The sequence below is a fragment of the Scyliorhinus canicula genome, chromosome 19 (assembly GCF_902713615.1).
Source record: "Scyliorhinus canicula chromosome 19, sScyCan1.1, whole genome shotgun sequence".
In the NCBI taxonomy this organism is placed as follows: domain Eukaryota; kingdom Metazoa; phylum Chordata; class Chondrichthyes; order Carcharhiniformes; family Scyliorhinidae; genus Scyliorhinus; species Scyliorhinus canicula.
The window spans coordinates 106332867-106356059 of record NC_052164.1 but is presented as its reverse complement, the minus strand read 5'-3'; the positions used below and the strand labels follow the sequence as shown (position 1 = coordinate 106356059).

The following is a 23193-nucleotide window of genomic DNA, read 5'->3' as shown; positions in this document are numbered from 1 at the left end:
TTGCTGTAGACCCTGCTATTTGCTGCAGACCCTGCTATTTGCTGTAGACCCTGCTATTTGCTGCAGACCCTGCTATTTGCTGTAGACCCTGCTATTTGCTGCAGACCCTGCTATTTGCACCAAAACTGGACTTTTTTTTCATTAAATCGCGCCCTTGAAACACAAACATCTGCCGGTCAATGGGGAAAGAGCGGAAAAGTGTAATTATTTGCATAGCTCCCCCAGATTGGGGGGGCTAAATTGGCACTTTTTATTTGTCTCATTTGACTCTCCGATTTTCAGTACTTTCCATCTGCTCTGATTTACAGCAGCAAAATAATTTTGCTGAAATAATTACCGTACTGGATTAAGACTAACAAAACCAGGTTAGCAAGCGTTGGGACCAAATGTGAGTTTTAGAAATACATGATTGTGAAGTTTCCTCTCAAGTTGATTTGTCTCTCAAATATTTACACCTTTCAGTCATTTCAGCATAAGTACGGTGCTCTTTCCAAGGGCTGGTGCAGACTCGATGGGCCGAATAGCCTCCTTCTGTACTGTAAATTATATGATTCTACGATTCATATGTTAAACCTGTGATTAAGTTATGGCATGGTGCACGTGTGTGAGTTATTAATGATTCTTGTCTCCCCCTGGACTGTACAGGCTGGATTCAATGGGGGAGTGTGTGAGTTATTAATGATTCTTGTCTCCCCCTGGACTGTACAGGCTGGATTCAATGGCGGAGATACCACTCACTTTTTCAGTCTGCCCACCTCTCGAACCTCTGAGATAATGAACATTGAAGAGACCAGTAATGTGAACTTCCCGGGGCGATGGATTTTTAGAATAGATGGAGAAACAATTGATCCATCCATGGGTTGCAGCCTGAATGGTGAGTATCGAGATTCCTAAAATGGTGGCTTTGGACCCAGACTCTCGGTCTCTGTCTCTGTCACTTCAGTGAGTGATCTGACAGAGGCATTATGGGCTAGTACAGAAATGATGCTTGTGTCAATTGTATCAATGAGAATGAGGCCTTAGTTACTTATTCATTTACCTTTATTACCATTCATACTACACAGTATTGAAAACAAGATCATCAACAACAATATCAGACATAGAAATCACACCATGTTTCCGATAAATCTTCTAAAAGTCACTACTTTTTCAGTATTCACAACAAAATCAGTCAAATCTTTCCAAGTATCAACTATGTGGAAACAAAATTAAGAATATCAAGACATGAACCAAATTTCTGTCATTTATAGCGACGATCATGCAAATTACTGTTGAAAGGTAACCTATCAATGTATAAGCTTCAACTAAATCAAATATCAATCTACTCTTCTCTAATGATTCTAATCCAATAATTCTTAAACGTTCTCATAAGGTCTTCCATTTTCCTGGTTACCCGTCTTTGCACTCTCTTTCAGCTGTATATCTCTGTGAAAGTGTGAATTCCAAACTGTAGATGTGTCATCCAGATGTGGACGTACCAGCTGTTTATAGAGTTTAAAATAAACACCAACATCCCAATTATAAAAGGTGCATTCAACACTTGTAAAAAAAATTCTGCCTGAGCCACATGATTCATAAACTTCGAATTATTTGTAACAGTCCAACCCAAATCCTTTTCGATGGTTAAATGTGCTAAAGGAGGGGAGGCACGGTGGCGCAGTGGTTAGCACTGCTGCTTCATGGCGACGAGGACCCGGGTTCCATCCTGGCACCGGGTCACTGTCCGTGTGGAGTTTGCATATCCTCTCCATGTCTGTGTGGGTCTCACCCCCACAACCCAAAGATGTGCAGGGTAGGTGGATTGGCCACGCTAAATTGCCCCTTAATTGGAAAAGTTAAAAATAAATGTGCTAAAGGCTGGCCATCGATATGATAGCGTGAATTAGGATTATTGTGACCAAAATGGAGAACTGAATCCTTTGACACATGAATGGGAAGTTGCCAATCATTGGACCATTGGACCAGGGGGGTAGAGAGTTCCCTCTGGAGAAGAGCATTTGAGAGCCTGGGTTATTTTTCTTAACTTTGAAATAAATTTTAATGTCTTCTGCACATTTCAAGACTGTAGGATGCTGAATCTGCCCATCAACATCATTAATAGAAGCCACAAATAAAAGGGGCCCAAACACTTCCTCAAGGGACTCCAGAAGGTGTTAAATTTGATAATTGTCCATTATCATTGACCACCGCCACATGGTTCAGCAAAAATGATTCATTCATCCTGTCGAGTCCTGTAAGAATTTTGTAAGTTTCAATGAGATTGCTTGTCAGCCTTCTAAACTGCAGGCCCAGTCTCTTCAATTTGCCCTTATAGGGCAGCTCTCCCATCCCAGGATTCAGTCCGGATTCAGTCCGGTCAGCCTTTGTTGTGCTTTCTCTATAGACAAGAATATCCGTCCTTGTATCGGGGAGCAAAACTCCAGATGCCAGTTTCACCAAGACTTTGTACAATTGCAGCAAGACACCTTTATACTTATACTCAAATCCTCTTGCAATAAAAAAACAACATATCATTTGTCTTTCTAATGTGCTGTAGCTGCAGATTAACTTTCAGTGAGTTCTGAAAAAGGACATTCAGGTCCCTTTGAACATCAACAAGTTCAAATCTCTCACCATTTAAGAATGAGCATTTCTGTTTTTCCAACCAAAGTGGATAACTTCACACATTATAATCCATCTGACATGTTCTTGCCCTCTCACTTAATCATTCCAAATTCACATAAAGCCTCTTGGCTACCCCTTCACACCTGGTTTTATGCCATCAGCAAATTCGGAAACATTGGGCTGGATTGTCCGATTTCGAGGCAATGTCTGGAGGAAATGTCTAGTTTTATGATTAAAAAGTGGGTGAGGCCCCAGCACCGACCCTCTGACCGGTGAGGGGCTAGCAGCTGTGCCATGTCCACGGTGACGACCTGCAGCCATCACGCCGTACAACATGGCACCAGTCATGCGCAGTCTCAACCTGTCAGATAGTGCCCCCATGGACACCCCCTCACCACCCCCCACCAGTCCCCCCTCGCCGAAGCCCCTCTCCCCCCACCCCGACCAGCAGTCCCCCCTCGCCGAAGCCCCTCTCCCCCCACCCCGGCCAGCAGCAGGGCTCCCCCCCTCGCCGAAGCCCCTCTCCCCCCCCACCCCGGCCAGCAGTCCCCCCTCGCCGAAGCCCCTCTCCCCCCACCCCGGCCAGCAGCAGGGCACCCCGCTCGCCGAAGCCCCTCTCCCCCCACCTCGGCCAGCAGTCCCCCCTCGCCGAAGCCCCTCTCCCCCACCCCGGCCAGCAGTCCCCCCTCGCCGAAGCCCCTCTCCCCCCACCCCGGCCAGCAGTCCCCCCTTGCCGAAGCCCCTCTCCCCCACCCCGGCCAGCAGCCCCCCCTCGCCGAAGCCCCTCTCCCCCCACCCCGGCCAGCAGTCCCCCCTCGCCAAAGCCCCTCTCCCCCACCCCGGCCAGCAGTCCCCCCTGGCCGAAGCCCCTCTCCCCCCACCCCGGCCAGCAGCAGGGCTCCCCCCTGACTGTGGCGACAGTCCGCAGCCGCCATGTGGGGTTCACGCACACATGGACCGCGCTGTCGGGAACTCGGCCCATTGGGGGTGGAGCAGGGCCTTCAGGTAATAGCCTGAGGCCGTCCCATTGGCCTACTCCTCTGATGCCGTTTTGGAGGGGGCGGAGCACCCGGAAACAGACACTGCCCCTGATTGGGACGTAAACAGGGATTCTTCGCCCAATCGCCGATTACAATATTTTTTTTTCAAAGGTATTTTATTCAAACTTGTATCAAAGTAGGTTACAGCAAACGAGCACCCTGGGAAACATTCTTCCCAACAATCCCTCTCCCATCACCAGCGCAAACAGCAGCGGCGACAGCGGGCACCCCTGCCTCATACCCCTGTGTAAATCAAAGCTTTGTGAGCTCATATCATTCATCCTCACCCTCGCTCTTGGTGCCACATACAGCAACTGCACCCATGCCACAAATCTCGGCCTAAACCCAAACCTTCCCTAAATTTCGAACAAGTACGGCCACTCCACCCGATCAAATGCTTTCTCTGCGTCCATGGACACCACCACCTCCGGTACCAGAGCTCTCGACGGATTCATCACCACATTCAACAGCCGTCTTATATTACTCACCAGCTGCCTGGCCTTCACGAAGCCGGTTTGATCATCTGCAATCACCCCCGGAACACAATCCTCCATCCTCCCCACCAACAACTTAGCCAATACTTTCACATCGTGTTCAATAGTGATACGACCCACATTCCACCGGATTCTTCCCTTTTTTGTGATTAGTGTGATTACTGCCTGCTTCATCGTCTCCGGCAACTCCCCCTTCTCCAGTGCTTCATTAAATGCCCCCAACAGATGTGGTGTCAGGTCCGCCGTGAATTCCTTATAAAATTCTACCGGGTACCCATCCGGCCCAGGGGCCTTCCCCAACTTCATACCCCTGATCCTATCCAGCACCTCCCTCAGCCCCAGGGGCTCCTCCAATGCTTGCCTCTTTGCTTCCTCCACCTGGGGAAATTCCAGCTCGCCCAGAAACCACCCCATGTCCCCCTCCTCTCCTCCTGGGTCTGCCTCATAAAGTCCCTGTAATACTCTCTAAATGCCTCATTTACCTTCCCTGGCTCTGACACCACATCCCCAGCCCCAGTCCAGATCTTCAATATTTCCCTGGACGCAGCCTGCCTCCACAGCTGCTGCGCCAGCATGCGTCTCGCCTTCTCCCCATACTCATACTGCACCCCTCTTGCCCTACGCAGTTGCCCTACCGCCCTCCCCGTTGCCAGCCTGTCAAATTGCCCCAGCAACTGTTTCCTCCTCACCAATCCCTCCAAGGTGGGCACCCTCAAATATTCCCTGTTCGCCTCCACTACCTCGCTCACTAGACGGTCATGTCCCGCCCTCCTTTCCTTATTCACATGAACCGTAAATGAGATTTCTCCCCGGGCCACTGCCTTCAGTGCTTCCCAAAAAATGCCCGGCGACTCCTCCCCATTCTGATTGTACTCCACATAATCCCTAATCGTCAACCGCACCTTATCACAAAAACCTCCATCCGCCAACAACCCCGAGTCAAACCTCCATCCCGGCCTCTGCTCTCGTCCCGTACTGAACCGAATCTCCAGCCAGTGGGGTGCATAGTCAGAGATAACTAACCCCGTATACTCTGCCCTCACCACCCCAACCCAAATCTCCAGACTCACTACAAAGTAATCAATCCTGGAATACACCTTATAGACGTGCGAAAAGAAGGAATTCTCCCTTCCCCCTGGGTTCTGAAAGTGCCATGGATCCACCATACCCATCCTCTCTATAAACCCCCAGCTCCCTCGCCATTCGTACCCTACCCATCGACCTGGGGCTCGATCTATCCACCCTCGGCTCCAGGACACAGTTAAAATCTCCTCCCATGATCGACTGGTACGTGGCCAAATCCAGGATTGGTGCCAGCAACCCCCCCATAAAACCCACATCATCCCAATTTGGGGCATCCACATTTACTAACGCTATCGGTGCCCCTTCCTATACCCCACTCACAATCACTATCTCCCACCTGGATCCCTCACCTCCTTCACACTCACAAATCCCAATTTTTTTGCTCATTAAAATCGCCACACCCCTCGATTCCAAATCAAACCCCGAGTGAAAAACCTGCCCGACCCACCCCTTCCTTACCCTAACCTGGCCCTTCACACGGAGGTGTGTCTCCTGCAAAAAGACAACCCCCACTTTCAAGCTCCTGAGGTGCGTGAACACCCGTGACCTTTTAACCGGCCCATTCAGTCCCCGGACGTTCCACGTTACCAACCTTACCAGAGGCTTGCCCCTCCAATCCCCTCTACCGTCCGTCATCTTCCCCACTTAACTCCTGCCCCTTTAATTCCATTCTCTACCTAGCCCATCCCAGATAGCCCCTTTCTTCACCCTTGACCCTGTCATCTCTCACCCTCTGCCGCGTCGCAGAAACCGCCCCCCCTGCTTTTCCACTTCCCCCCCCACCCATCCCTCTTGGCCTTCTGCCCCACCACCTCACTTCCGTTCACCAGCATAACCTGCTAGCGTGGCTGCCCCTGCCCAAAGGCTCATCCTAATGACCTCCTCCCCCTCCCAACTCCCCCACCCCCCCCCACTCCTCAGCTCAAAGAAGTCGGCCTCCTGCTGGCCTTACCCTCCCCCGCCCAAACAAGGACTTCTCCTGAACTCCAGGTAGCCTTCTCCAAAAGCAAACAAATAGATGTTAAATACAAATAGTCCCATAAAACAGGAGGGGAGATGGGAACATCCATCCCCACATAAACCTTTCACCCCGACAACTCCTTACAATCTCAACATTGAACAGAAAACCCCTCCCCCACAAAAAAAAGCGAAAATCCCCCAATCCCTACACTCACTTCAAACATGCTCCCGACCATTACATAGTGCCAGCGCCCCGTTTCCCAAGCATTCTCCACTCAGTTCTCCCCCAGTTTCTGCTCCTTGATGAAGTCTTCGGCCGCTTCTGGGGTCTCGAAATAATACTCCCGGCCTCCGAACATCACCCATAATTTCGCCGGGTAGAGCACCCCGAACCTGATCTGCCGCAGGTACAGCACCACCTTGGCCTTGTTGAAACTGGCCCACCGTTTTGCCAACTCGGCTACAATGTCCTGATAAATCCAGACTTTATTTCCCTCCCAGTCACAGCTACGCTTCTCCCTGGCCCACCGTAGAATTTTCTCTCCTTCCACAAATTTATGGAGTCTCACGATCACCGCCCGCGGCGGCTCGCCAGCTCTAGGCTTCTGTCTCAGTGACCTATGCGTTCGGTCCACTTCAGGGCCTTATCCAGCACCCCTTCTGCCACCAGCCCCGCCAGCATCCTCGAGACGCACCTCGTGGCACTCACACCTTTCACTCCTTCGGGCAGGCCCACTATTCACAGGTTCTGCCTTCTCGAGGTATTCTCCTGCTCAACCTTTGCCCTCAGCGTTTCACAAAGGTCTTCTAGGAGCCCCACCTCCGCCTCCAGAGCCACACACAATTGCTGTGGTCCGAGATCACTCCTTCAAGCTCCTGAATTGGTGACCCCTGCACCTCTAAACACCTCTCCATCTGCTCCAAAGTACTCTTCAGGGGTGCCACAGCTTCTGCAATGACCTTTGCATGATCCTCATGCATTTCTTTCCTCTGTTTATGGAATTCCTCCTTGATAAAAGTCATCAGTTCCTGTATCTGGGGCCTTCCAGCTTGCCCCTCCCCCGCCTGCATGCTGGAAGAGACTTTCTGTGAAGGACAAGACTGTTTCAACTTTCCAGCCAAACCTTTCACTGTTTTCTGCCGGGTCCGGTGATCAGAATAAACTAAGGGTTTCCAAGGGTAAACCACTCCTCTAACATTCACCAACGTCTTTTCATCGAAATTCCACCCGGATCTGGGTAAAAAGAGCCCTTTTCTGTGACTTTGAACAGGAACAGCCCTTTATGTGGCCAATCACTCCGTGGTCACAAGCGGAAGTTTGCCGATTACAATATGGGTGTCGGCAATTCCGCCGATTATATTTGGTCCCCACATCCAAACTAGTGATTTAGATTGTGTACAGGTAGGACCCAAACATTGTTGCTTGCGAAAACCCACTCGTCAACGCCTGCCTGAAAATGACCCATTTATTCCCACTCTCTATTTTCTATCAACTAATTCTCAATCCGCACCAGTGCATTTACCCCAATCCCAAATGCACTAATTTTGTTTCCTAACCTCTGATGTGGGATATTATCGAAAGCTTTCTGAAAATCCAAACACACTGCCATTGCTTCTCCCTAATCTATTCTGCTGGTCATGTCCTCAAAAACCTTTAACAGGTTTGTCAAATATAATTTCCCTTTCAGAAATCCATGTTGACTCTGCTGAACCTTTAGCATTATTTCCCAAATGTTCAACTATCACATCCTTTGTTACAGATTCCAACATTTTTCTCACTTTGATGTTTAGGCTAAAGGGTCTGTAGTTCCCCATTTTCTCTCTCATTCCTCTCTTAAATAGTGGGCTTACATTTTCTACTTTCTCACATGCAGGAACCATTACAGATTCTCAAGAATTTTGCAAGTTAGTCACCAACACATTCACTATCTCTCCAGCCACCCGTTTTAACATTTGGGGATATAAATCATCAGGTCCGAGGGATTTAGCAACTTTCAGTCCCGTTATTTTCTCCAATGCTACTTGTTTACTCATTCTAATTTCTTTCAGTTCCACATTCCCATTGGTCCATTTGTTACTAGTATTTCAGGGAGACTTTTTGTCAGTGAAGACAGACACAAAGTATTTGTTTAACTTCTTTGCCTTTTCCTTATTCTCCTGTCTGTAATGTGCCCACATCATCTTTTCCTTTTTTCATAACTCTAGATGCTTTAAAAATCATTTTATGTTGCTCACTAGTTTACTTTCATATTCTATTTTTTTTCTTTATCAATTTCTTAATCCTCCTTTGCTGAATTCTAGAAAGCTCCAAATCCTCAGGCTTCCTCCTTTTTTGGCAATCTCTTCTTTTGATCGAATGCAATCTTTAACCTCTAATGTTAGTCATGGTTGGATCACTTTTCCTATTGTTTCTTTGTGCTTCAAAAGCATGTTGCAAACCATGTATTAACTCTTGAAATACTAGCCAGTGCCTGTCTACACTCTTACCTTTTAATATGGTGTCTCAACCTCCCACAGTCTACTTGCCCCTCACATCTTTGGAGGTGCCTTTTGTTTGGATTTAAGATCCAAATTTCGGATTGAGGTACATCACTTTCGCTTTTAATGTAAAACCCTATTAATAAAATTGTGGCCATTCTTCCCTAAAGGCTCCTTTCCAATAAGATTATTAATTAGTCCTTTCTCATTGCACAATACTGGAGAGTCCATTCCTTAACTGGTTCATCAACAAACTGTCCTAGAAAATTATTTAATAAATATTCCAGCAATTTGTCCTCCACAGCATTAGTGCTAATTTGGTTTACACAGTCTATGTGTGGATTAAAGTCCCCAATGAATACTGTATTACCCTGTGACATGCACCTCTATTTTCCTGATGTACGCCATGCCCTACATCACTATTACTAATGCGATCTGCCCCTTGCTGTTTCTGTTTGCTCCACCCAAACTGATTCTACATTTTGATCTTCCAATGTAAATTCCTTTCTTACTCTTGTATTGATCCTATCCTTTGTTAACAATGTTACTCTACCTCGTTTTCCTTTTTGCAGATCTGTCCTGAATTCTGTATAACCTGAACATTCAGTTCTCAGCCTTGGTCACCCTGCCATGTCTCTGCAATAGCAATCAGATGATACCTCTTTATTTTTATTTGTGTTGTTAAACTACGCTGTTGCAAATACTACAGACATTCAAATAGAGTGCCATTAATTTTGTCTTTTTAACATTTTTGTCTATTTGACCTTTTTTGATGCTGGCCTTTGTTTCTGCTACCTTAGAATTTCACTTCCTACTTCTTGCCATTGTCAGATTTCTTTCTCTCCTATCTGAATTCCCTTTCTGGCTAACTGACACAGATTAGCCAAGCACATTCAGATTTGTTAAGCAAAAGTTGTATATGAAAAAAATGAACTGAAATGAAAATCGCTTATTGTCACGAGTAGGCTTCAATGAAGTTACTGTGAAAAGCCCCTAGTCGCCACATTCCGGCGCCTGTCCGGGGAGGCTGGTACGGGAATCGAGCTGTGCTGCTGGCCTGCTTGGTCTGCTTTAAAAGCCAGCGATTTATCCCAGTGAGCTAAACCAGCCCCATATGACTAACTTGGTGGAATCTTTTGATGAGGATTGCACATTTGATGTGGTCGACATGGATAGACTGTAGACCAGGCTCCACATGACAGACAGGTCAGTAAATTATTAGCCAATGGAATCCGAAAGAGAAAGTGACCAGTTGAATTCAAAATTGGTTCAGTGACAGGATTACATCAGAGACTCAGAAACAGGAAATTCAGCGCTACCAGCCCACGTTGCTGTTTCTGTTCTCCTTTAGCCTCCTCCCATCTTCATAATCCTCTATTTTCTCCTCCTTCATGTGCATGATTAGCTTCTCCTTCAATGCACCTGTACTATTCACTTCAACCAGTCCCTGTGGGAGTCAGCTCCACTATCACATTGGTGTCTTCTCAATTCCCATTGGCTTTCTCAGTGATGACCTTACATTGATGACCTCTGGGGGTTAAGCTCTCCCTGAAAAGAGGAAATATTGTCTCTGTATCCACCATATCAAAGTCTTTCATCATTTTAAAGACCTCAATAGGTCACCCCTCAGCCTTTTCTTTTCCAGAAAAAAAGAGACGCAGCCGGTCCATCCTTTCCTGATATCTCTGTGTTTCTGGTGCCATCCTTGTAAACTGTTACTGCTCCTTCTCCAGTGTCTCTATATTCTTTTCAGAATTTGATGAGCAGAATTGCAAGTAGCACTCTTAAGTGTGGTTTAACCTAAGTTGCAATAAAAGTTTAGCATAACTTCCCTTCTTTTCAATCTATCCCTTTAAAAATAAAGCTTAATGATTGGTTTGCTTTTCTTATAGGCTTGTTTATCACTCACACAATGTTTGGCGATTGATGTATTTATGCTCAGAGATCTCTTTCTTCCACAAACTCCACCTAGACTTCAACGCCCCAAGTAATACATTACATTTACTGGGGCATCACGGCAGCACAGTGGTTAGCACTGTTGCTTCACAGCTCCAGGGTCCCAGGTTCGATTCCCAGCTTGGGTCACTGTATGTGCGGAGTCTGCACATTCTCCCCGTGTCTGCGTGGGTTTCCTCCGGGTGCTCCGGTTTCTTCCCACAAGTCCCGAAAGACGTGCTGTTCGGTAAATGGGACATTCTGAATTCTCCCTCTGTGTACCCGAACAGGCGCCAGAATGTGGCGACTAAGGGCTTTTCACGGTAACTTCATTGCAGTGTTAATGTAAGCCTACTTGTTATAATAAAGATTATTATTCCTACATTTCTATTCTTTCTATCAAAATGTACTACCTTACATGTATCTTGTTGAACTTCATTTACCAATTATTTGTCAATCTGTAAGTTTATTAAGTCCTGACTATTCCAATCCGCACAATTTAGTGTCATCAGCAAATTTAGCAATTGGATTCTAAAGTCCAAACCATTGCTGTAAATTGTGAACAGCAATGATCGCAGCCCTGATTCTTGTGAATCATCACTTCCCTCCTTCTGCTGTTTCAAATAACTACCCTTTACTCCTTCTTTCTGTCTTCTGTCTGGAAACTAGCTAAACAATTCATTCTGCCACATGTCCCCTCATTCCACATTCCTCTGCCTCAACGACTGGACTTATACATAGTTCCTTGTATTTATGTTATGTTTCTGCACGCTAGACATCTTACATGTACATATCCATCCACTCACCAATTTTGTATATAGTTCCTCTTGTAAATATGTTGTTTCTGCTCTAAGCAGCCAACAACATTTTTTTTAAAAAGGGGGATGTCATAATATGTACCTATGCACATCATGAGGTAAAAGCAGGCAGTGACAGACACCCAGGTGAGCCAATCAACATACAGAACAGAACACGACCAATCACAAGGCAGGACACAAGAGGGGAACCTACACCTATAAAACACACGAGGCATCAGCACTCTGCTTCTTCCCACTGGTGATAGCTATAGTGATAGTCAGGGTGTACAAATCATTCAACACCTCCAACACGCGGATTAGAGCTAGCCTGGTCTAGATAGCTAGCTTTAGTTTACTTAGGGTAGTAGAGAGTCAACCCACAGGCAGCTGTGTGTTTTGTTGCTAGAGTTCAATAAATCTTGTATTGAACCAACGCCTTTGTTTGGTGTATACTTGATCAGTTAATTGCATCGTGTGCAATCCGTGTTACCCCAGGGTGAACAGCACGACAGGACTTTTGTTACAGCTCCTATTTCTCGAACAATCTGGGTTGGACCAGGAGTTATGCTGCCTTCTGTTTTCAAATAAAAATAATCCCATCCTATCCAATCTTTTCCCATAACTCTAAGGTACAGCGTTTCTGTTGCTTTTTCAGGTTCCAGCTTCTATACTTTGCCAATTCCTCTGGGAGGTATGGATCCTGTCACCATGTTCAGTTCTGAGTGCCTGTTTTCTCTTCCAGGGCAGTTTTTTCGCCGAGGGGATGTTTTTTGGATCGATGAGAAATGCCAGACGAAATGCCGATGTCTTGATTTAGGGAACAGGGTCCATTGTCAGAATCTGACCTGTGGGCACTTTGAGCAGTGTCACTCTTTCGATGGTATATATCGCTGTGTTCCTATTCAGACTGCTTCGTGTGTGGTCTTTGGAGACCCACACTATCACACCTTCGATGGCTCCTTGTATCACTTCCAAGGAACTTGCTCTTACATCCTGTCAAGACCATGCTGGGCGCAGGAGAACGTGCCCAACTTCAGCATCGAGTCCAAGAATGAGAACCGAGTGGGGGCCACAGTATCTTGGTTGAGAAACATCAAAGTGAATGTTTATTCTCACAGTATCGTTATTCCCAGAGGAAATGGTGGCCAAATCCTGGTAAGATCTTTATTTCAAAATAAAAGCTTTGCACAAATCTTTCATTAGAAATAACAGAAAAAATGATCTTGCACCCTTTTTCAATTGAAAATGAGCAGGAATTAAATACTTTCATTTATGTTTCATTTTATTGACTGAGTTTCTGTGAAATCCCCATCTCTGAGATTCAGTCATTAGAAGATAATGTGATGTTTCTTGTGAGCCCACTTCATGGAAACTTCAGAGACGGGATTAGCAGAGGTTACCCACCGGAATTACCGATCGAGAACCTCAAAGAAATTGAACCCCTTCGAGGAGTTCCCCTGTTGCTGATGATATTGTCACACTGTACTTTGCCTATTAATTCACAAATATTGCATATTCACCCTGAATATGGGAGTACAAAATAGATGTGGTAAATTGTATTATTTTTCCTTTATTTGAATGTATAGGTAAAGATACAACTGGGGTGAAGCTGGGGTGTCACAGTGGTTAGCACTGCTGCCTCACAGCGCCAGAAACCCATCTTCGATTCTAGCCTTGGGTGACTGTGCGGAGTTTGCACGTTCTCCCCGTATCTGCATGAGTTTGCTCCGGCTGCTCCGGTTTCCTCCCACAGTTCCAAAATACACAAATTAGGTGAGGTTACGAGGTAGGGTGTGGCAGTGGGGCAGTGATCATGGGTAGGGTGTGACAGCGGGGCAGAGGCCCTGGGTAGGATGCTCTACCAAGAGGGTCAGTGCAGACTCGATGGGCCAAATGCCTCCTTCTGCACAGTAGGCATTCTATTCTAGACTTTGGCTTCAGAATCTCCGTTATTTTGATGTGATCACTATTAGCTCTTCCGATAGGAACGACTTATGCTGTTGTTTCCATTCCTGTTGACTGGCCTTTCGAATCTCCCCATTGGGTATGTGTGGGAGACATTCCCCAGCTACTGTCAGAATGGAGTTCAACTTTCTCCAGAATCAATCATATTATTCCAGCAGTAATTTACTGGTGAGATTAGTCTGTCTGTAGTTAACCCCCTGAGCACTAACCAATCATTTTCCAGGGTCAATTGGGATTTTTAATGGCAGCTCTCAATGAATCATGATCAGAAAGCTCATTAAAACACACAATGGTCAATAAGAATCAGATAGAACAGAAAGAGGCCATTTAATCCACTGCACCTGTACTGGCTCCACTGGAGAATTATCCAATTCTTCCTTTTTTCCCCACACAGGCTTCTTTACAAAGCATTGTTTCCAATTCCATTCTGAGTAGATAAGGAGAGAAGGCATTTGCTTTGGGAGATAAAAGGTTTTGAGTTTGGCTCTGTTTCGTTACTTAGCTCTGGAGTCGCCAGGTATCGCTAAGATACCGCCACAAGTTTCAAGGTCAAGTTCAAAGCAATAAAACCATACACCAATTAGTAAGTTCAAACAAATGAGTTTATTATAATACAATTATAATCTACTCATGCACACGCTAAGATGACTAAACTATTCCTACCACTAAATAAACCAATACTTATCTTAAAAGGAACTGCCGGATCAGGGGACAAGGCCTCTTGCTCTGCACTGGTCTGCAGACTTCAGGTTGGTACGGGTTAAAAAGGGGTTAGGAGTGTCTATCTCTGGTAGCGATCGTTGTGAGACACTTACTTGCTGGCGGCTGCTGTCCCAAACCTCTCCTCTCTCTTGGTCAAGGTCTTCTTCGGTAAAAGCTGGTCGAGATGCTGGTCCAGAGAGGAGGGCTGGTCAAGACGAAACAAACTAAGTTTGGGACCTGTCTTTTATAGGTCCCAGGGCTTCGCGCCCTTTTGGGCGGACCCTCTATCTGCTGGGAATCGATTGGGTCTCTTTCCAATCGATTTGTTTGAATCCCCCCAATACTGAGGCTGTCTCTCGGCTATTGGGCGGGCCTTCAGGTGCTTTGTTTTCGAAACCCGCTGGTGCCGGGGTGTCTGGTTTCCCATACACTGTTGCAATCACTTCCCTATTTGTGTCCATTGTCCCTGGGATCGTTCCATTACTATGTCAACTATCCCGGAGATTGCCTCATTAGTATGCGGAATGTTCGTTTCGGTGCTGTCTGCTCTCCTAGCAGACAGAATACACATTGGCTTGGTGCAGCCTGCTTGTGCTGCAAACTTTGTCCATTTTAACCTGCAAGCTTTGCGTTCCTCCATTTTGTATTGAGGGAATGGCCAACTTCGGTGGCTACAGAGGGGGACTGAAATGGTTGTGGTTTCCTGTTGATTGTCATTGATCACTATTACCTGTGTGCTTTGTCTCCCTCAGGTGGATGGTATAACTGCCACTTTACCGGTGCAACTGGAGATGGGGGCAATTAAAGTTTTTCGTAGTGGGGTGGCGACTGCAGTGGAAACAGATTTTGGTTTGTTCTTAACATTTGATGGTGAACATTACGCCTCAATCTCACTGCCCAGCTCCTATCTCAATAACACCTGTGGACTATGCGGGAACTTCAATAATAATCCAGCAGATGATAACCTGCTCCCAGATGGTACCCCCTCAGAGTCACTGGCTGAGCTGGGCACTGGCTGGAGCTCTGACCATCCAGACTGGTTCTGTAAACACGGCTGTGCAGAAAACTGTAGCATCTGCGACCTTCAAACTGAATCCATCTATTACCAGTCAGATTACTGCGGTATCATGAACAAAACAGAGGGTCCATTCCGAGACTGTCGCACTGTGGTGGATCCCATCAGCTTCATTATTAGTTGTGTGTATGACATGTGCGCCAATGCAGACAACCTGACCACCCTGTGCCAGGCCATTCAGGCTTACGCACTGAGCTGCCAAGCTGTAGGAATTGCCATCGGACCCTGGAGATCTCGCACTTTCTGTGGTAAGAATGGAGAGATAAATTACTGATGGACGCCGTGAAATATCCCACAGTTTATTTGTAACTTTGTTCTCGATGTTTCATTCCTATTTTAAATTCCCGTTTGTTCCTGAATGAGAGATGCTAAGCAATCATGTACATTAGACCATAAAACATAGGAGCAGAATTAGGCCACTCGGCCCATCGAGTCTGCTCCGCCATTCAATCAAGGCTGACATTTTTCTCATCCCCATTCTCCTGCCTTCTCCCCATAACCCCGATCCCCTTATTAATCAAGAACCTATCTATCTCTGTCTTAAAGACACTCAGTGATTTGGCCTCCACAGCCTTCTACGGCAAAGAGTTCCACAGATTCACCACCCTCTGGCTGAAGAAATTCCTCCTCATCTCTGTGTTAAAGGATTGTCCCTTTAGTCTGAGATTGTGTGCTCTGCTTCTAGTTTTTCCTCCAAGTGGAAACATCCTCGCCACATCCACTCTATCCAGGCCTCGCAGTATCCTGTAAGTTTCAGTAAGATTCCCCCCTCATCCTTCGAAACACCATCGAGTACAGACCCAGAGTCCTCAACCGTTCCTCATACGACAAGTTCTTCATTCCAGTGATCATTCTTGTGAAACTCCTCTGGACCCTTTCCAAGGCCAACACATCCTTCCTTAGATACGGGGCCCAAAACTGCTCACAATACTCCAAATGGGTCCTTATCCAGCCTCAGAAGTACATCCCTGGTCTTGTATTCTAGCCCTCTCGACATGAATGCTAACATTGCATTTGCCTTCCTAACTGCCGACTGAACCTGCACATTAACCTTCAGAGAATCGTGAACAAGGACTCCCAAGTCCCTTCGTGCGTCTGATTTCCTCAGCATTTCCCCATTTAGAAAATAGACTATGGCTGAGATTGTCTGGAAATGGAAACAATGTCCCCACGCTTGCTGGAAAACGGGCGCGAATCACTCCAGACCTTTTTCAAGAAGTCCGGACTGATTCTCCAGTTTTAAGAGGGATAGCAGGGCCCCAGTATGCGCCATGCAGCTCCTGCTGCCGATACGGGGCCGTGACCTTCTGGCCGCGAGTCCGCGCATGCGCAGTGCGGCCGTTTTTGTGCCGATCCCCGCACAACATGACGGAGACACACAGTGGTCCAGCGCGGAAGTAGATAGGCCCCCCGGATCGCACACGCCTGCCTATCGGTAGCCCCTGATCGCGGGCCCCTCCATCGTGGAGGCCCCCCCCCCAGAGTCTGATCCCCGCCCCCCCACCAGGACGGCCAGCGTGGCCGCGAGTCTGAGTTCCCGCTGGGTGACACCATACCGGAACCACGCTGGCGGAGCTCGCCGGGTACTCGGCTGGTCGATTGTGGAGAATCGGCACGGGCCTCTTTCAACGGCCGTGTCGACCGCCCGTGCGTGGCTAGCGGTGATTCTCCGTTCCGCGGAGAATCTCATCCCCCCCCCCCCCCCCCCCCCCCCGGTCGGAGACCCCATTCCCTGCCCCCGTGCCAAGCCCAGTTTCGGCACGGAGGCTGGGAGAATCCCGGCCTATGTCTCTATTCCTCCTTCCAAAGTACACAAGCTCACATTTTTCCACATTGTATTCCATTTGCCACTTCATTGCCCACTCTCCTAGCCTGTCCAAATCCTTCTGCAGCCCCCTTGCTTACTCAATACTACCTGTCCCTCTACAGATCTTTGTATCATCTGCAAACTTAGCAACAGTGCCTTCAGTTCCTTCTTCCAGATCATTAATGTATATTGTGAAAAGTTGTGGTCCCAGCACAGACCCCTGAGGCAAACCACTAGTCACCGGCTGCCATCCTGATAAAGGCCCCTTTATCCCCACTCTCTGCCTTCTGCCAGTCAGACAACCCTCTATCCATGCCAGGATCTTACCCTTAACACCATGGGCTCTTAACTTATTTAACAGCCTCCTATGCGGCACCTTGTCAAAGGCCTTCTGGAAATCTAAATAAATCACGTCCACTGATTCTCCTTTGTCTAACTTCTTGTTTCCTCCTCAAAGAACTCTAACAGATTTGTCAGACATGACCTCCCCTTGACGAAGCCGTGCTGACTCAGTCCTATTTTACCATGCACTTCCAAGTACTCCGCAATCTCATTTTTAATAATTGACTCTAAAATCTTACCAGTGACCGAAGTCAGGCTAACCAGCCTATAATTTCCCGTCTTCTGCCTCCCTCCCTTCTTAATCATTGAGAAATGCATTGTTTGAAGGAACCTGGGACAGTAAATCAAACAGTTTAAAATTCATTTTTACAGGAGGTGGGTGACGCTGGTCAGACCAGCATTTATTGCCCATCCCTAAATGCCCTGAGAAGGTGGTAGTGAGTTGCTTTCTTGAACCTCTGCAGTCCTGTGTGGTGTAGGTACACCCATTGTGCTGTTAGGGAGGGAGTTCCAGGATTTTGCCCCAGCGACAGTGAAGGAACGGCCGGTATATTTCCCAGTCAGGGTGGTGAGGGACTTGGAGGGGAACCTCCAGGTGGTGGGGTTCCCAGGTATCTGCTGCTCTTGTCCTTCTAGATGGTAGCGGCTGTGGGTTTGGAAGGTGTTGTCTAAGGAACCTTGGTGAGTTCCTGCAGTGCATCTTGGGGTAGCACGGTAGCACAGTGGTTAGCACAATTGCTTCACAGCTCCAGGGTCCCAGGTTCGATTCCCGGCTGGGTCACTGTCTGTGTGGAGTCTGCACATCCTCCCCGTGTGTGCGTGGGTTTCCTCCGGGTGCTCTGGTTTCCTCCCACAGTCCAAAGATGTGCAGGTTAGGTGGGTTGGCCATGATAAATTGCCCTTAGTGACCAAAATTGCCCTTAGTGTTGGTTGAGTGGGGTTACTGGGTTATGGGGATAGGGTGGTGTGGGCTTGGGTAGGGTGCTCTTTCCAAAGATCGGTGCAGACTCGATGGGCCGAATGGCCTCCTTCTGCACTGTAAATTCTATGAACATCTTGTAGATGGTACACACGGCTGCCACTGTGCGTTGATGGTGGAGGGTTTGAATGTTTGTGGAAGGGGGAGCAATCAAGCGGCTGCTTTGCCCTGGATGGTGTTGAGCGTCTTGAGTGTTGTTGGAGCTGCACTCATCCAGGCAAGTGGAGAGTATTCCATCACACTCCTGACTTGTGCCTCTTCTTGCCAAACACGGTCAAATGCTGCCTTGATGCCAAGGGCAGTCATGCTCAACTCCCCTCTGGCATTCAGCTCTTTGTCCATGTTTGAACTGTAATGAGGTCAGGAGCTGAGTGACCCTGGTGGTACCAAAGTGAGCGTCCGCGAGCAAGTTATTGCTGAGTAAGTGCCGCTTGATGACGCTGTTGATGAATCCTTCTATCACTTTGCTATCGGGGCCCAGAGCCTTTGCAGTATCCAGCGCCTTCAGCCTCTTCTTGATATCACGTGGACTGAATCAAAGTGGCTGAAGACTGACATCTGTGATGTTGGGGACCTCCGGAGGAGACTGAGATGGATCATCCACTCGGCACGTCTGGCTGAAGGTTATTGCAAATTGCACTGATGGGGGTTTGGGAGTGAGGATATTTGTGGAGCCTCCTCCTCCAGTGAGTTGTTCAATTGTCCAGGACCATTCACGGCTGGATGTGGCAGGACAGCAGAGCTTAGATCTGATCAGTTGGTTATGGGATCACTTAGTTTGGCTTATTATTTGCTGCTTATGCTGTTTGATACACAAGTAGTCCTGTGTTGTAGCTTCACCAGGTTGATGCCTCATTTTTCGGTTTGCCTTGTGTTGCTCCTGGCATGCTCTCCTGCACTCTTCACTGAACCAGGGTTGATCCCCTGGCTGGGTGGTAATGCCGGTGAGACAGGACATACCCAGGAATGGTGAGAATGGTGTCTGGGACATTGTAAGATATGATTCTGTCAGTATGACTGTGTCAGTCTGTTGCTTGACCAGTCTGTGAGAAAGCTATCTCAACCTTGGCACAAGCCCCAGATGTTAGCAAGGAGGGATTTGCTGAGTTGTTTCCTGTGCTGGGGTCGATGCTGGATGGTCCATCTGGTTTCTTTCCTTTTAGGCTCTGTATCTGTTTTGATACAACTGAGTGTCTTGCTCGGCCTTTTCAGAGTCAACCACATCGCTGTGGATCTGGAGTCACGTGTAGGCCAGACCGGGTAAGGACGGCGGATTTCCTTCCCTAAAGGACATTATTGAACCAGATGGGTTTTTACAACAATCGACCATGGTTCAGATTCAATTTCCACCACTTGCCGTGGCAGGATTCAAACTGGGTCCGCAGAGTGTTACCCTGAATCAGCAGCCCAGTGACATTACCACAACACCACCAGCAGCCCAGTGACATTACCACAACACCACCAGCAGCCCAGTGACATTACCACAACACCACCAGCAGCCCAGTGACATTACCTCAACACCACCTCACTGAACAGCAACATAACTTAAATAAAATGGGGAGTAAATATATAAATACATGACTTTAAAATCCTCACCGTGAATATTCACAAAGGGCATTCAGATGTTATTCATTTTTAATTTATTTAGATTTATTTATATAAATCCATTGCCAATTTTCAATATTTGTTTCAAAATTTCCAGGCAGACACTTTCATCTTTTCAATCCTCTTTTCCCCATTTATTTTCAAATTGGCACCAGTTTTAGTCACCAGTTACCAGTTACCAGTTACCAGTTACCAGTTATCCGAGTCTCAGTTTATCTTTTTGTCACCTGCCGTTAGCCACACCGGATGCAGCACCTCATTATTCCCTGTTGTAGTTAGCATCTGGAGCCAAAAGTGGTGTTATCTGGAAGGGTCACTAAAAGTTTCAGCGATTCATATTCTTCTTCCCAACTCTGCGTGGGTTTCGCCTCCACAACCCAAAAAAGATGTGCAGGGTATGTGGATGGTCCACACTAAATTGCCCCTTAATTGGAAAAAAAAGATTCAATAGTTGAGAGGTGAGGGTAAAGGTTAAGGGGCGCAGGGTAAAGGTTAAGGGGCACAATCTCGGGTTGGTTGTCAAAGGACTGAAAGCACAATAGCCAATGAGAGCGGCGTTCGCTGGCCACGGGATTCTGTCTTCCCGCCACTTGTCAATGGGATTTCCTATTGAAACCCCCCCCCCCCCCTCCCCCCCCCCCATGCTGCCGGAAAACCCGCTGGCGAGGGGGAGGGGGGAGCTGCCACTGGGAAGCATGAATCCCGACTACCGGAGAATTTCAAAAATCAATATAATGGGGGGGGGGGGGGGGGGGGGGGGGGGGGGTTGCTACATAAATAAGAGAGAGAGAGATTTGAACATGAAGATACAAATTTTATATTTGAGACTTTGGTGACCTGGGAATCTGTGTTGGGCAGCGACCACAGGATGAATGGGGTTTTGAGGAATCCTTCTATTCTATTGCAAACAAAACTGATTGAACCTGCTCGGCGTAAATGCAGACTAAGTTCTGATTAAAATAACAATCAGGTTCTGGATGACACGGTGGCACAGTGGCTAGCACTGCTGCCTCAGCTCCAGGGTCCCAGGTTCAATTCCGGCCTCGGATCACTGTCTGTGCGGAGTCTCCACATTCTCCCCGGGTCTGTGTGGGCTTCCTCCGGGTGCTCCGGTTTCCTCCCACAGTCCAAGGATATGCAGGTTAGGTGGGTTGGCCATCATGAATTGCCCCTCAGTGTCCAAAAGGTTAGGAGGGGTTACGGGATTACACAGATGGCACGGGGGAGTGGGCCTGGGTAGGGTGATCTTTCGGAGGGTCGGTGTAGACTCGATGGGCTGAATGGTCTCCTTCTGTACTGTAGGGAATCTATGGATTCCATTTCCATTAGGGCCTCAATTTCCATCCGAAAACGACAAACAGGCTCTTTGGACACCCAAACTCGAGATGGGAGAATTGTCAGTGTTAATGGATTCCGAAAGCTGCCAAATCTGGGAGCAGTGAACCAGAGAGAAGTAGGAGAGGGAGAAATGATGGAGAAAGAGAAGGCAAGAGAGGAGGGATAAGGACAGATTAGGGGAATGTGGAGAGGGAATAGTTGAGAAAGAGGATGGGAAAATGGAAAAAAAAGAGTATACATGGATGGGAGGAGAGGAGAGGGAAGTGGGATAATGGGAAGAACAGGGAAGTGAGGGGGAGCCAATCAATATCCGTGTCTAGGAAATGGCAGTGTGAGTGGGGAGCTAATAACTAAAATATTCAACCCGGGGAGGGGGGAACGCACGGGTTTAATGAAAATGAAATGAAATGAAAATCGCTTATTGTCACGAGTAGGCTTCATTGTGAGAATTCTATTGGTTACTGTCAATTAGAAATGAGCCTCAGTCCAGGTTAGTGTCAAGGGGGCAGCAGTCAGAATGATCCAGGGCTATAGATAGTGAAGTGAAATGAAATGAAAATCGCTTATTGTCACAAGTAGGCTTCAAATGAAGTTACTGTGAAAATCCCCTAGTCGCCACATTCCGGCGCCTATTCGGGGAGGCTGGTACGGGAATTGAACCGTGCTGCTGGCCTGCCTTGGTCTGCTTTAAAAGTCAGCGGTTTAGCCCAGTGTGCTAAACCAGCCCCTCAGAAGAACAGCAATGTGAGTGAATTGCTTTAGTTTTAGCCACTGTTACTGTTGCTGCCATCATCAATTCTAACACATGGATAGTAATCTGTGACATGAGCGTTTGATCCCAGGGGCTTAATGTGCAATGTATATTTACAAACATAACTGGGGTTGAGTTAATGGAGTTTTTGAGCTTTCACCAAATGTTGATAGCACTGCACTGTGTTTAACTGAACACATTGCCTTTCCAACATAATTTACTGTCCTTGGAATCTTGACACCACTGACCACGTTTAACATATTATAGAAAGTGCAGGTTAATGGAAGGAAGAGCTTAACCTGGGGATTGCCAGAGGCAGTGCTTATTTTATTTGGACTAATCTTTTTTCTCTCCTTTAGCATTGCCCTGTTCTGAATGGAGTCACTATGAAATGTGCACTAGCAGCTGTCCAGCGACCTGCACTGACCTGGTTTCTCCGTTGTACTGCAGCAGGCCATGCACTGAGGGCTGTCAGTGTGATGAGGGCTATGTACTCAGTGGTAATAATTGTGTTCCACTTGAAGAATGTGGTTGTGAGTTCCATGAACGTTACTATCCTTTCAAAACAAACTTCTGGGCCACGGGTGACTGTACGGTGCACTGCCTGTGTGAAGGTTATGGAGAAGTGATGTGTATCAATGAGACTTGCTCGAAAGGGGAATTCTGTCTTGTAGAGAATGGGATTCTAGGATGCTATCCCAAGAGAGCTGCTGTGTGCACAGTCTCCCAGAATGGGTTGCAGACTTTTGATGGAGCATCCTTTGATTTCCGTGATGAATATGCGTACACACTGCTCAAAATCTGTGGCTCGAACAGTTACAACCTGTCACATTTTGAAATCAAACTGGGAAGAAAGAAAATGGTGAATGGTTCTTGGATCAAATCATTGACTATAAAATTCCCTGATCACGAAATAAAGATTGGAGGCAGTGAAAATATCATCAAGGTAAAAATATCCTATGTCCATTATCGTAATATTCTTTCTTACTTTTATTATAAAACTTTCCAATTTCCCAGGCACTGGCAGTAACAATCTCTGATATACCCTATACCTTGCTCTCTATCACTGATATACCCCATATTCTACACTGTAACAGTCTATAACTCTGTAATAAGCATGATTGTACAGCAGGAAGTGAATGTTATATTGAAGGAAAGTGAATGTTACAGGTTGTGTGACATGTTGGAATGTTTGACAGTCAAAAGTGTAGAATGTACACAAGTGATGAATCAGAGTG

At 47.1% G+C, this 23193-nt stretch overlaps 1 protein-coding gene across 1 annotated transcript in view; it reads left to right on the top strand.

Annotated features, from left to right (window-relative positions):
* The window catches only part of tecta (tectorin alpha), a 99793-nt gene that overhangs the window by 22130 nt on the left and 54470 nt on the right, over positions 1–23193 (top strand). Inside the window, exons 5-8 of the mRNA XM_038779528.1 lie at positions 709–874; positions 12134–12546; positions 14811–15381; positions 22315–22901. Of these exons, the coding sequence (XP_038635456.1) occupies positions 709–874; positions 12134–12546; positions 14811–15381; positions 22315–22901 (1737 nt within the window). The remainder of the gene's footprint in view (positions 1–708; positions 875–12133; positions 12547–14810; positions 15382–22314; positions 22902–23193) is intronic.